The 15,723-nt window shown below is 45.0% G+C and overlaps 1 protein-coding gene across 1 annotated transcript in view; it reads right to left on the bottom strand.

Annotated features, from left to right (window-relative positions):
• Positions 1-15,723, bottom strand: part of HMCN1 (hemicentin 1) — a 944,468-nt gene that overhangs the window by 572,178 nt on the left and 356,567 nt on the right. The window contains exon 30 of the mRNA XM_073582913.1: positions 1,196-1,350. Within this exon, the coding sequence (XP_073439014.1) occupies positions 1,196-1,350 (155 nt within the window). The remainder of the gene's footprint in view (positions 1-1,195; positions 1,351-15,723) is intronic.

Here is a 15,723-nt window from a genome sequence, read left to right as displayed (position 1 = left end):
CTCATATGCTTGACTCTGTTTCTGGACAGCTGCACGCAGGTGGTGGACTCTGTTTGCTCCAAGGCTGCACTATGGTGTTGGATCCGGTCCGAGGAAAAGATGCACGCAGGTGGTGGGCTCTGTTGCTGGGAGCGTAAGCAACAGAGCAAAGCTAAGTGGTGTTTCCCTGTTTTGTCTCATTTCCTTATGTGTTTTTTAGTGCAGTGGTGGGATTAGTTTCCGCACCATCCACTTCACTAGTGAGGGTTTAGGTGCAGGGCGAGTCAGGGTTTTTAGGTTCCTGATCGGCACCCGGTGAGGAACCGGCCTAGGGAATGTTAGCAGTGTAGAGACACTGACTCAGGGGAGTGCAGGAGGTTTCCACTTCCCCGTTCCCTATCGCAGGGCCACCATTGTTATTGTTACCGAGGTTTTCCCTTTTATTGTCTTGTTGTATTAGTTACCGGCCTGCGGGCTGCGTCACACTGGACAATTACACGTGCCGTGTCCTGTTATATTAGTTACTGGCCCGCTGGCCGTGTCACACAGGACGGGGCACGTGACACTACTCTGTAGTGTCCCACCTGGACACATGGAAGTCTGTCCACACTCTGACAGACTCCCTCACACTCACTGCCATGGCTAAACACAGCCTCTATTATGTGGGCTGTAACCACTCCCACAGGTGAGGTATGGATCACATGGGCTGGTCACATGGTCATGACCTCATGGCAGGTCCTGAAAGTCCTGCAGGTCCTGAAGGAAAACAGGGGTACAGTCAGCACCCTCACCCAGAGGTGAGGTAGTATGGGTAACCAGACCATCTCATCTCTCATAGCTACCCGCAGCCCGGATCCAGTGCACTAAATGACATTAGTGCTCACGCACACTAAAGACAAAATACTCCGGGTTGCATCGCAAGGAACATCCACCTCTGTTACATATACCTCCCATTAACCACGCGACCACCAGTCACACCACAGAAAGAGCTGAGGACAAATTGGTGTCAGCTGCAGCAACACGATCAGGTATGTTTATTACTAATAAGCTTGTTTGACCCTTTTCTTACTGTAGTTCAAGAGCAGTGTATAGAGTTCTATTCTAAACTAGGCTGATTAGTTTTTTATTCTGTTTTATATGCAAAGTATATGGTATATTCTTAGTTTGTTGAGCACAACTCTCAATATTAGAAACCAGTTGGATTTTTGTAACTTACCAAGTACAGTTAATTTCATCTCCTTAGTCCGGGAGCCAGCAGGATTAGATGCTACACATTTGTAATGTCCTCTGTCACTTAGGTGTGCATTTTTTATATAAAGAACTTGTCCATTTTCCAAAATGATTATATTAGGATCAGCCACAACACGAAATCTGCAATGTAAAGATGTTATATTTAAGAGGTCACTATGTAGCAAAAGGTTTAGTGAAGGAATGGAATACTTGCATACTTTTTGGATCAAAAGATGCTTCGGGAAAAAGCTAGCAGTGTTTTTCTTTGGCATTTTTTTTGTATTACTTTATATAGATATAGTGGCAGCTTCAAGGAGAAACCACCTGAGGAATGGTCCAGTCACTCCTTCTCACCTCTTCACCATTACTGAAGGAATCCACCTGAGAGATGCCTGGTGCACATACCCTAAAGAATATGATTATTAACTGGAAAATTGTTCAGTCTCTAAGTGCACAAACACATACTCTACTGTTAATACCTATCAATAGACTGAAAAATCAAAGGCTCTCCTATTGGAACATTGAGAAAATACCTATGTATAGAGAGAAATGGGAGCTTGAAGCCTTATATAAATTCAATAAACTTTATTGAATAAGTACAACAAGTAGCAAAACAAGAAAAAAAGGAGATGTAAAAACGGAAATAAATCTCACCAGGGGTAATAATGTCCAAGTGGTATAAATAGCATATGTACATTAGATTTAAAAATATACCCAGAAAAAGTTCATCCAATATACCTCCTATACATAGGAGATATATGGTCGATGCCATTCATGTGTACATACTGCAGAAAAATCACATGCAAGGTCTGTTAACAACAGACAATATCAGAGTGGTTAAAAAGTTCTTCTGAACAAAATAGTATCTGTACCACAATTTTAATATAAAATGAGTATATATGAAAAATAGGAAAGGTGGAAAAAAATCCTACAAGAAAAGTTTAAGCATATACCACTCTGAAGAAGCCGGTTTTCTTTTTTTGTCCTGGGTCAAACTGTACCTATATACAGCACTATTTAGCCACATAAAAAGCAAAAAAACATTTGTCGTAGTGGTATCTCCGCACAGCTGATATCTGTGCGTGCTCAAAGTTTGGCCAGTTTAGGCCGGTTTTCCTTTTTTTATCCTGGGTGTCACAGTACTGATATACAGCACTAGTTAGCCCAAAAATAAAAAGGGCACACATTTGTCGTAGTGGTATTGCCATGCTAGCTGATATCTGTGCTTGCTCAAAGTTTGGCCAGTTTAGGCCGGTTTTCCATTTTTATTGTCCTGGGTGTCACAGTACTTAATTATAGCAGTATTTAGCCCCCTCAAAAATACAGCCCACACATTTGTCATAGTGGTGTCTCTGTAGCAGCTCATATTTGTATGTGCTCACAGTTTGGCCAGTTTACGGTGGTTTCCTTTTTTTGTCCTGGGTGAAACTGTACTTATATACAGCACTATTTAGCCCCCCAAAAAATTTGTCATAGTGGTATTGCCGTACCTGCTGATATCTGTGCGTGCTCAAAGTTTGGCCAGTTTAGGTCGGTTTTCTTTTTTGTCCTGGGTGAAACTGTACTTACATACACCACTATTTAGCCAAAAAAAAACCAACACATTTGTTGTTAGTGATATCTCCGTGCACCTCATATCTGTGTGTGCTCAAAGTTTGGCCAGTTTAGGCCAGTTTTCTTTTTTTGTCCTAGGTGAAACTGTACTTATATAGAGCACTATTTAGTAAAAAAAAGAAACATAAAAACACATTTGTTGTAGTGGTATCTCCGTGCCAGCTCATATCTGTGTGTGTTCAAAGTTTGGCCAGTTTACAGCAGTTTTATTTTTGTCCTGGGTGTCACTGTACTTATATACAGCAGTATTTCACCCAAAAATTAAAAAAATACAGGCCACACATTTCTCGTAATGGTATCTCCGTGCCAGTTCATATCTGTGCGTGCTCAAAGTTTGGCCAGTTTACGGCAGTTTTATTTTTTGTCCTGGGTGTCACTGTACTTATATACAGCAGTATTTTGCAAAAAAAATTTAAAAATACAGGCCACACATTTTTCGGTGTGGTATCTCCGTGCCAGTTCATATGTGTGTGTGCTCAAAGTTTGGCCAGTTTATCGCAGTTTTCTTTTTTTGTCCTGGGTGTAACAGTACTTATATACAGCACTATGTTGCATTATTTTAACAAATAGGCCACATTTTACAGCAGGGTATATCTGTGACATGCCTCATACATCTGTGTGCCAAAAATTGAGGCATTTAGAGGCCTGAATTCCCTTTTTTGGGCAGTCTGTCATTCTCGTTAAATCCAGCACTCTTTAACATCCACGAAAAAAAACCAAAAACATATTTTATAGTGTGGTATACTGTGACACACCTCATACGTCCGTGTGATAAAAATTTGGGGATTGTAGACCAGTACTCCAGTGTTTTCCTGTCTGGTACTCAAGTTATATACGGCACTATGTTGCATTATTTTAAAAAAAACAGGCCACATTTTACAGTGGGGTCTATCTCTGACACTGCACAAATAGATCATGCATCATTATTGATGGTTATTGCTATATTTTAAATATTTGTATATATGTTATCAATTTGTTTTTATGTGGTATTATTTTGCAAACCTAGAGAATGTGGAGTTTTGTACACAGGACCTTTCTATTAGAACATGTGATAGAAAGTGATAGCATCATTGGTCTCTATGGAACATAGGCATTGTAGTAATGCTCACAGGACCTATGGCTTGCTTATGTGATCTACATTGCAGTTCTCATTGGTCAGCACTAAGTATAAGGTTTGCATTATGTTAGTAATTTACAGCTGTGATAAAGACCCATGTAGGGTCGAAACGCGTAGCTGGTATCTCAGTGCCTCATAGCACATCCATCTACTCTTGAGGAGTAAGCCACTGTACTATTTTAATTTTTTCAATAAAGCAAGAAATTTTATCAGCTGGAACACCCCTCATGTTTTTGTCTTCTATCTCTGACCCGCCTCATACATCCGTGCACCAAAAATGGAGGCATTTTAGGCCTAAATTCCTTTTTTTGGGCAGTCTGTCACTCTCGTTATATCCAGCACTCTTTTTTATCCAACAAAAAAAAATTAAAAAAATTTACAGTGGGGTATGTTGGTAAAAAGATTTCTGTTTAAAGTTGCTATGGCAGCTTTATGACTGTGTTAAATGCTCCAACTACTACCACCATCATCATCTTCAGTCTAGAGGCAGTCACTGTGCAGATAGAAAGTCTGAGTAGCAGAGGGTGAAAGCTTAGGTGGTGTTGTACTCTGTATTGTACTCTGTCTCTGTATTACAAAGGCTATATCTTCTTGATGAAATCATGCCTGGAAGAGCCATAGCAAGATAACATTGAAGATCATGGGGACATGTCTCATAACTACTGAAGCCTGATGTTCCTGGGCAGGATTCTGACAAGCCCTCAACTACTAGAACTGAACTGGTTGGAAGATGATGTCTAAAAGGAGCCCATGCATTTTCTATAACTGAACCTAGAGATTTTGACATTTTGGCTGCATTTCCAGAGATGCCAATTGGAGAGCGTGGTGGTCGTAGATGTGACTTCTGTACCACCACACGTGCTGCTGCCTCTCCACCACCCGAGGTGCCGCACCCATCACCTTCTGTCTCTTTCCCATTCTCCTGCAGGATGAAAGTCAGCAAGAATAAGGTCCTCTCCCCTCTGCAACAGTCTGTCATTGTAATTTTCATTTGGGTAAACGATATCTATTACTATGTACTGTATGTAAACCCTTGTCATGTACAGCACAATGGAATTAATAGCGCTATATAAATAACTAAATAATAATAATAATAATACATGGGTGTTTCCACTAGACAATTTATCAAACCTGTTATTGAAGGATTTTTTTTTCTGGCAACTCTGTTTAGCTGTGCACAAACTATGTCAACTTGGTAGCTATACCCCCGTGGGTGTTGGCACAGTGTCATGTTGACTACAATCCCCAGATGTTATGTAGGTCCCTAATTTCACCTCTACTTCAGCAGCATGATGAATTAATAGGAAAAGCACTTGGTATTGGTGTAGCTGTTCTTTTGTTGACAAAGAAGCTCAATAACATCAATGAGGTGGTTAGCAGCACACGGAATGGAGAAATAGTAAAGATGACAATTGACAAGTAGTTTCACATTTGAGGTAAAACACACTTCAACAAGTTGCTTTAACTTTTGCAACATCATATTCCAAAGCCTTGAAGAAAAAGATGAATATATTGTGAACCAAATAGGTATGAATAATTAATCACACAAATGATGTAACATAATTCTAAACATACACAAGCTATCAGTGTGGGAAATTATTTTCCACCAAAAATTTTAAGTATGAGACTAGTGTCATCTTGTGGAATGATATGAGCCATAAAGTCCTTCAAATTGAAACTGTTCTGGATGTACTGTACAATTTACTCTAGAAAATTGGAAGTACATGCCTTCTATGCTGCTTGCATTAAAGAAGTGATTTGCCAGATATGTATGGAGTCAGGATGACCGGGCTGCTGGTACCTGTGCTGTACCAGAACTGTCAAGGCTGCGTCCCCTGTTTCCCGGCGGAAGGAATAGGGTAACGGACAGGTCCCATTACACATAAAGAGGGGTGGTGTTTTGACAGGAAACCTGGCCGGACGCTGAGGGAAAAAAAAAGCAAAGCAGGAGTGAGTCCCCAGCTGTGACCGTGTGAGCAGCAAAGGGGGCAGTGCACTATACACCTGAAGTGCTGACGCTGTGGCAAAATACAGCAGACAGACCCGGTGACCTAGAGGCATGGGGCCAGCTTAAGAAAAATCGGGCAAGACATCAAAGATTTTTGGCATGAACAAGCAGCGCATAGGAGGCTGAGTAGTGTGCTCCGTCCTTAGAGCAGTGGCGCTGCAATGGACAGTTCCCATTGTCTTCCATCACTAAAAGCGTTACAGCCATTTACCAAGGCGCTGTTTGCCCAGTAACCGCCATTTAGCGAGGCACCGTGCGCTCTTTGACCGTGAGTACTTTGCACATGCGCAGTAAAGGCAGCCAGTTCATGCCACGTGTTCAGCGTGGATAGCCAATAATTAGAAGGCACAGAGGAATAACAGAGGACATTGGTATCGTCAGCAAGGTACTCTATCAGCATTTTCAAAAACTTGTACTCTGTGTGAGAGTCCCTCAGGGATAGGGCAATGGGATGGTCTGAGAAAACTCTCCCCAAACTTTGCCAGTGTTCCACTGCCTTTGCTGGCTTGGAGTTGTGTCTCTAACCTGTACTCGTTGCTTTGCCAACAAACTTTGAGCTTTGCTGCCAGAGTTTTCAGATGTGAATTTTTTTAATAATTCCACAAGAAGGGCCCTCTGTTCTTCCAACATTTTAGTACACCTTTCTGCCTCTGGAATAAGAGATGTAAAGTTCTCCTTGTAGCGTGGGTCTAGAAGTGTCACCAATCAGTATTGCCCGTCAGTCAAAATTTTGATAACTCGAGGGTGACGGGAAAGGCAGCGTAACAAACTCAGCCATGCATGCAAGACTGCTAACAGTCTATACTTCTGTGTCCTCACCAAGAGGATGACTGACCATGCTCTCCTCCTCCTCCTTGTCCTCAGGCCTCTAAAACTTAGAACTGACCTCAGTAATATCATTGACTGTAAAAACATCATTGTAAATACCTTCGTATAAATACACCCCTGATTCTTTTATCTCCCCCACCTCATTTTAGATTGTAAGTTGTCACGAGCAGGATTGTTTTGTTTTGGTTTAGAGGAGAGCAAACACAGACCCCCGATCAGCCCGGCAGAGCCTGCATAGAGCCCAGATCAGTCTGGCAGAGCCCTCACAGAGCCCCGATCAGCCCGGCAGAGCCCGCACAGATCCCCGCACACACATATGATGCTCCACGGCCAGTCAATCACAGTAATGCCACAATAAAAAAGACGGTGGCTTTACTGTGATTGGCTGACACATGCTGGGCGGGAGATCAGAATATTGCGAGGCAAATAGTGAAATTTACTCGCTAGGATTCGAGTACAGCATTACTCACCGAGTATGGAATCCTAACGAGTATACTAGCTCATCCCTAATGGTGGCTAAACGACGAATCATTGTTGGCTATATCCTGGATCTCATGCCTCCTATAGCCACTGCTGTTATAAATCATGTACTTTCCCATTCCTGTCATCACCTTGCCCCTTTTCCAGATCACTTCATCCAAAGATTAGTCCGCCATATTGTTACTAAAAACATGCACCTTCCCAGCAGCAACTTTGTAGGAAACCACGTTACAGTTTTGCAAGGTGTTTATGATGCCCCTAAATAAAAAAGGTACACATGTAGACATCTACCCCCAGGAGGAAATGTTTGCCAGGCCATACACTTAGTGTATTGGCATTCCAAGTCTAGGAGATCCACTGCTTTAAATTGGGCATAGTTTTAAATCAGGCCTTCCTCCACGTCTCATCATCTGCCGCCACTAGATCACCAGCATTAACGTGTTCCATGCTGCTACAGCCATTGTCAAAATCCTAACAAGGGTGGGTGTTTTTGCTGGGCATTAAATACTTGTTATGGAAAAGGTTGAGATGTACCCCACAGGGGAAAATGTTTGCCAGCCAACACATTTATTGTATGGGCATTAAAGGTCTAGGAGACTCGTTCCTTTAAATTGAGCATTGTTTTTAATCAGGCCTTCCTCCATGTCTCATCATCCACCACCACTAGATCACCAGCGTTAACATGTTCCTTACTGCTACAGCCAATGTCGAATTCTGAACAAGGGTGGGTGGTTTTGATGGGCCTAAAATACTTGTTATGGAAAAGGTTGAGGTGTACCCCACAGGGGACAATGTTTGCCAGCCAACACACTAAGGGTATGGGCATTACAAGTCTATGAGACCAGCTCCTTTTTAATGGGACACTTTTTGTTAAGAGGCCCTCCTTCATGTTTCCTCCAAGGGGGAATTGGGGTTATTGGGGTGCATATGACTTGGTAGCAGGGCAGGCCTTGTAGTTAATGCATAAGAAAACAGAATGGGAATACAAAATGAATAATGTGAAGTGGATTTTCCTGTGCCCATCCAGTACCTGGGTGCAAAGGCTTATTGGGGTGCATATGACTTGGTAGCAGGGCAGGCCTTGCATTCAATGCAACATTTTTTATGGAAGCCCTCCTGGACATCTCGTGAAAGGGGTATTGGGTTGTGTTGTAATTCTTGGCAGCCCATCCACTCACTGCATAGGCTATAACAGTTTCAGAGACCCACTGTTTAATAATGGCCCTTTAAGCAGATTAATGCTGCCTGATGCCCCTGTAAAAATAGTCTCTGTGACTTTAAGAGTCCCTCCTTCATAAATGAAACAAGAAATGTCTGCTTATGTGTCTCACACCACATGGCCAGCTAGGGTTGGTAAATGCTATAATGACAATTCCCAGTGAATGCATTTGTTTTGGATGAAAGCAATGTTGAAGTTGAAAAAAGCTTCAAAAACGCTGTGTTTGAACATAGCCCAAGTGATGTAGGAACATTTTGGTCAAGGGTTATTTATTTTGCCTTATATACAAGTAATTAACCTGGAAAGGATGTACTTTAACATATTTCTCAGCAAAATCAGTTTTGGTTTTGTTTTGGTTTGTTTTTTGGTGCACCTGTAAAAATGGCATGAAACTCTGACAACATTGTTTAACCCCTTCACTACCAAGGGTGGTTTGCACGTTAACTCCCGGGCCAATTTTTACAATTCTGACCACTGTCCATTTATGAGGCCATAACTCTGGAACATTTCCATGGATCCCGGTGATTCTGACAATGTTTTCTCGTGACATATTGTACTTCATGTTAGCTGTAAAATTTCATTCATATAACTTGCGTTTATTTGTGAAAAAAATGGAAATTTGGCGAAAATGTTGAAAATTTTGCAATTTTCCAACTTTGAATTTTTATGCCCTTAAATCACAGAGATATGGCACACAAAAAACTTAATAAGTAACATTTTCCACATGTTTACTTTACATCAGCACAATTTTGGAAGCAAAATTTATTTTTTGTTAGGAAGTTATAAGGGTTAAAAGTTGACCAGCGATTTCTCATTTTTGCAACACCATTTTATTTTTACGGACCACATCACATTTGAAGTCACTTTGAAGGGTCTATATGATAGAAAATACCCAAAAGTGACACCATTCTAAAAACTGCACCCCTTAAGGTACTCAAAACCACATTCAAGGAGTTTATTAACCCTTCAGGTGCTTCACAGGAATTTTTTGAATATTTAAAAAAAAATGAACATTTAACTTTTTTTCACAAAAAAAAAATAATTCAGGTTCAATTTTTTTTATTTTACCAAGGTTAACAGGAGAAATTGGACTGCAAATGTTATTGTGCAATTTGTTCTGAGTACGCTGATACCTGATATGTGGGGGGGAACCACTGTTTCGGCGCATGGCAGAGCTCAGAAGGGAAGGAGCGCCGTTTGACTTTTACAATGCAAAATTGGCTGGAATTCAGATCGGATGCCATGTCACGTTTGGAGAGCCCCTGATGTACCTAAACAGTGGAAACCCCCCACACGTGACCCCATTTTGGAAACTAGACCCCCCAAGAAACTTATCTAGATATTTGGTGAGAACTTTAAACCCACAAGGGCTTCACAGAAGTTTATAACGTACAGCGGTACAATTAAAAAATCATATTTTTTCCACAAAATGATCTTTTCACCCCCAATTTTTATTTTCCCAAGGGTAACAGGACCCTAAAAGTTATTGTGAAATTTGTCCTGAGTACGCAGATACCCCACATGTGGGGGTAAACCACTATTTGGGCACATGGCAGAGTTCGGAAGGGAAGCAGCGCCATTTGACTTTTTTGGCTGGAATTGAGATCGGACACCATGTCGCGTTTGGAAAGCCCCTGATGTACCAAAATAGTGGAATCCCCCCACAAATGACACCATTTGGGAAACTAGACCCCCCAACGAACTTATCTAGATGTGTGGTGAGAACTTTGAACCCCTAAGTGCTTCACAGAAGTTTATAACGCCCAGGCGTAGTGTTGAGCATTCCGATACCGCAAGTATCGGGTATCGGCCGATATTAGCGGTATCGGAATTCCGATACTGACTTCCGATACTTTTGTCATATCGGATTCCGGAATCGGAATCGGAAGTTCCCATCATGCTATGAGCCTGCTTGCTTTGATTAAGCCAATGGGAATCCTCCGAAGTGTGGGCACATCCTGTTAGGCATGTAGGCATGTTAACTATTGGCATGGCTGTGATTGGCTGCCGAAATGATGTCATGATGCACTATAAAAAGCGCTGCAGCCACCATTTCTGGTTCACTCTGCTGTGAATTCAGTTAGGGACAGGCTGCTGTTGAAGACTGTGAGGGACAGTTAGAAATAGCGATCATCAAACATATCTATTGCTCTACCCAGGCTACATAATCCACCACAGTAGCATTTTTTTAGCCCAGCAGCGCTGTTTTAATAGCTGTCTGCAAGGGCTGTGTGAGTGCAGCTCACGCTGTGGAGTGGGTCCTGCAGCCACGTCAGGCTGTAGGCCACCCAGTGTGATCACTGCTGCCTCATACATCTTTTAATTTTTGAGCTGCATTTTTTACATAATTTCAATCTAGTGTGCTTCCATCCGTATCCATATACGTTGGTTGCAAACACTAGTAGTAGACAGCGGAGCCTTTCTGCAGCCTTTCAGTGCTAGTGTCCACTTTGCTGCACTGTTCACAGCTGTCTGAGAGGTCTCTGACTGTGTGTGAGTGCAGCTCACGCTGAGTAGTGTGTCCTGCAGCTACGTCTGGTTGTAGGACGCTCAGCGTGTCACTGCCTCACACATTTTTCTTTTATTGCAGCTCATTTTTTCTTCTATTAGTGTGCATCCATCCGTCTCCATCTACGGTGGTTGCAAACACTATATAGGAGTACACAGCGGAGCCTTTCTGCAGCCTGTCAGTGCCAGTGCCCACTTAGCTGCACTGTTCACGGCTGTCTGAGAGGTCTCTGACTGTGTGTGAGTGCAGCTCACGCAGAGTAGAGTGTCCTGCAGCTACGTCTGGTTGTAGGACGCTCAACGTGCGTCACTGCCTCACACATATTTGTCTTTGAGTACAGCTCATTTTTTCTTCTCCTATTAGTGTGCATCCATCCGTATCCATCAACATTGGTTGGTTGCAAACACTATATAGGAGTAGATAGAGGAGCCTTTTTTTTCTGGCTTGTGCCCTGCCGGCGCAGCCAGATTAGTATTACCCAATTTTTTTGGAGCCTCATCTTTTGCATTGTAGGTTACCTGCCTGCATTGTAATAGCTCCAAAAAGTTGGTGATACTATCAGTTTCAATTCTTTGTTCACATACTTTGAGTTTGTTTCCAACAAAGAAACCACAAAAAAAGTTCACCAAACACTACATTTGGAACTTGTGTAGGCCACATCAGCTCCTATTAAAGTGTAGTCCACACACACACTTCATTAAAATTAGTGTTTCTTGTACCTGTAACCAGCTGTTCAGGAATAAGCACACTAAGGCCCCCCTTTGTACTTTTCTGCCTATCTTAAGCAGTCTGGCAAGATGAAGAAGGCAGGGAGTAAGGCGCGTGGGCGTGGGCGTGGAGTTTCAGCAGGGAGAGGACGTGGGGATTCTGCAGGGAGAGGACGTGGGGATTCTGCAGGTAGAGGACGTGGGGATTCTGGGCCTGCTGCGGGCACCAGTGGATCAGCATCCCCCAGTTTTAGCAGGCAACAGTCCTTTATGCGCAGCTTTGTAGGACCTCAACATACCCCACTGCTGCGGGAGGAACAAATTGAAGCCGTTGTCGGATGGATGGCAGCTAACGCATCGACTTCAATTACTTCCACATCCTCTCAGGGCCAGAGCACCGAAGAGCAACCATCTGTCTCTTCACCACCTGCCAAAGTGCCCAGGCCGTCAGAGAGACATGGACAGGAGCCATCACAGTCTCTACTTCTGTTCTCGGAATCTGTTGGCTTGGAAGGAGGGGGCCAGCCAAGCAGCATTCCTGAATGTGAAGAAGAGGGAGTATGCAGTGATGCACAACTTCTTTGTCCCTCTGAATCTGAAGAGGCGAGTGGGCCAGTGCCTATGGTCAGCACACCTCAGTACGCATCAGATGATGACGAGACTCAGTTGCCACTTTCTGGTGCGTACGGTGCTGGCGAGACAACCCCGGAGAAGCAGCTGTTTGAAGAGGGGAGGGAAGATGATGAGGTCCTTGACCCATCATGGCGTGAGGAACAGGAAGGTGGTGGGAGCAGCTCGGAGGAAGAGATTCCCCTACCGGCCAAAACAGGAGGCAGAGGGAGGGGGAAGACTTGGTTGCCTGTACCCTCCACTTCGGCACCCGTTAGGAGCATTCCTCATTCCAAAGGCAAAACGGGCGCTCCCAAGAGTTGCAGTGCGTGGTCCTTTTTTGACACAGTTGCAGATGACATTTGCTTTGTCAAATGCAAGCTGTGTCATCAGATAGTCAAAAGAGGGAGAAATGTCAGCAACCTCAATACCACAAATATGTGGAAACATGTGCGCACCAAGCACGAGTTGGAGTTGCAGAGACACCCTGAAGACGTAGGCCAACGTACAGCACCACCTACCACCTCTTCAGTTCGTGTTGGGGCCTCTTCCTCCAGCTCACGCACTGCTGGTTCGGCTTCCTCACAGGATCGCCAAGGAAGAACCTCTGCCACTGTTGTCCGGAGACCCTGTCAGATTCCACCCATAGCAGCACGTTCCCATCCATCACAGCCATCGGTAGCACAGGCATGGGATAAAAGGCGCCCTTACTCGGCAAACCATCCCAGAGCACAGTCTCTGAATGCTGGCATTGCCAAACTTCTGGCAGTTGAAATGCTGTCATTCAGGCTGGTGGACACTGACACCTTCCGGGACTTAATGGCATTGGCAGTCCCCCAATACAACATGCCCAGCCGCTTTTATTTCAGCAGGCGAGCCGTCCCTGCCCTGCAGAAACATGTTGAGGGCAAAATAAAACATGCGCTACTAAACGCCGTTAGTAGCAAGGTCCACCTGACCACCAATGCGTGGACCAGTAACCATGGGCAGGGACGATACCTTTCCCTCACTGCCCACTGGGTCAATGTTGTGGAGCCGGGTACAGATCTGGAGAGTGGCGCTGTACGTGTTCTTCCAACGCCACGGATTGCAGGACTCCAGTCTGTACACATAGACTCCTCCTCCTACTCAAGTTCCTCAGAAACAGCAGAGCAGGAGCCTGTTACGACCGATATGAGCACAGCCGTAGCCAAACGTCAACAGGCTGTACTCAAATTAATTTCTTTGGGGAATCGAAGCCACACAGCGCAGGAGCTCTGGAATGCTATCAAGCTGGAGAGCGATGTGTGGTTTGGGCCAGCGAATCTCCAGCCGGGCTTGGTAGTGTGTGACAATGGCCGAAATCTGGTGGCAGCTCTTGGCCTAGGCAACCTCACACACATCCCATGTCTGGCACATGTGCTTAACTTGGTCGTGCAGAGCTTTCTGAGGGACTATCCGGATCTTGATGCACTGTTGCACAAGGTCCGCATAGAGTGCGCTCACTTGCGGCGTTCCAGCACGGCAAGATCGCGCCTCGCTGCTCTGCAGCGACGATTTGGCCATCCGGAACATCGCATCATATGTGACCTACCCACCCGGTGGAATTCAACGTTACATATGTTGGAGTGGTTGTGTGAGCAGCAGGCAGCAGTCATGGAGTACCAGCTGCATCAGGCGCAAACAAGTCGCACTGTGCGCCGTTCACACTTCAGCACCATTGAGTTGGCCTCTATGAAGGACATCTGCCTCGTTTTGCGTGCCTTCGATGAATCCACGCGGATGGCGAGTGCAGATGATGCACTAGTCAGCATGACTGTCCCCCTTATCTGCCTGCTTCAACAAACACTGCAAGCACTAAGGGATGAGGTTTCGGAAGAGGTGGAGGATGAGGAGTCCCAAATGCCATCTGCTTCTGGACAGTCTGCGCTACGTGTTTCCTCACAAAGGCCTAGGCAGGGGACACTTTGTGAGGAGGATGAGGAGGAGTCGATGGAGGAGGAAGACATCTTTCCAGAGGAGGGAGGTACACAAACCTCTACTCAGTATGTACAGCGAGGGTGGGGTGATGCAGAGCAGGCCGAGGTCACGCCTCAAACAGGGGACAGCGGTTCTTTGTCAGTTGGGAGTCTGCAGCACATGGTTGATTTCATGCTGCAGTGCCTGAGAAACGACCGCCGCATCGCCCACATTCTCGTCTCGGCTGATTATTGGGTGTACACCCTCCTAGATCCTCGCTACCGGGACAGCGTACAAAGGCTCATACCAACGTTGATCGGGAGCGTAAACTGCGGGAGTACGAAGAGTCACTGGTGCAGTCCATAATGTTTTCCATTCCACCCGACAGCATTGTTGCTAGTGCTTTACAAAGCAGCTCTGTGCGTCGAGGCAGTGGAGGAAACTCTGCACAAAGAGGGAGCAGAGGCAGCGCCGCAGCACAAGGCAAGACCACTATGGCCCAAATGTGGGAAAGTTTTGTGTGTCCACCACAATTGTCTACACCATCAGCGACGCCTCGAGTCAGCAGGAGGCAACGCTTCCGTCAGATGGTGTCAGACTACATGTCTTGCCCTGTCACTGTACTCCCAGATGGCTCTTCCCCCTTCAAGTTTTGGGTCTCTAAGCTGGATACATGGCCAGAGCTTAGCCAGTATGCATTGGAGGTGCTGGCTTGCCCTGCTGCCAGTGTATTATCGGAACGCGTCTTTAGTGCCGCAGGTGGTGTACTAACAGACCGTCGCACGCGACTATCTTCCAATAATGTTGACCGGCTGACTTTTCTGAAAATGAACAAGGCCTGGATCTCCAAAGACTTTGCCATTCCTCTTACAGACTAAATTAGTGGTTGGCAACTGTATCCAGGTCTGCTGGTGTGTTCATTTTTCTACCACCTGAACTATAATCCCTGTGCTTCAACACAGCCAGTTGTCGCTCAGATGTGTCGTCTGCACAGAGAAACACACTAGCTCCTGTGTTAGTGGGGTTCAGTAACGCCAGCTGATCCCCTGCTGTGTGGACGGCAAAGTCACCAGCTCCATCAACATTCAAACCACTACTGATTTTTAACCGTGCCCAACTTAGGTCTCTGGCTCCACTGTCTCTACTATTTCCCCTGGCCTCCAACCCCGCCATCTACATCTCTGAAGTGGCGTCAGCACAATCTACACTTGTTCCTGTGTTCCTGTGGCTCAGTCCCATCAGTTTATCCCCTGATGTGTGTCCAGCAAGGTCTCCTGCTCTGTCCACATTCCCATAACCAGTAGTGGGAATGAGGGCAGAGATACTTGCTCCCGTGTCTCAGTGGGGTTCAGTAACGTCAGCTGATCCCCTGCTGTGTGGATGGCAGTCTCTCCTGCTGTCTCCTCATTCCAAAGACAGTAGGCCTCTGCCTACACCCTCCTATTTCCTGGGCTTCAACACAGCCAGTTGTAGCTCGGAAGTGCC

This window comes from Dendrobates tinctorius, unplaced genomic scaffold (genome assembly GCF_039654945.1).
Source record: "Dendrobates tinctorius isolate UK_male_01 unplaced genomic scaffold, ASM3965494v1 ptg000074l, whole genome shotgun sequence".
Classification (NCBI taxonomy): Eukaryota; Metazoa; Chordata; class Amphibia; order Anura; family Dendrobatidae; genus Dendrobates; species Dendrobates tinctorius.
Note: the sequence above shows the minus strand (reverse complement) of the source record. Positions and strands in the feature narration are given on the sequence as shown.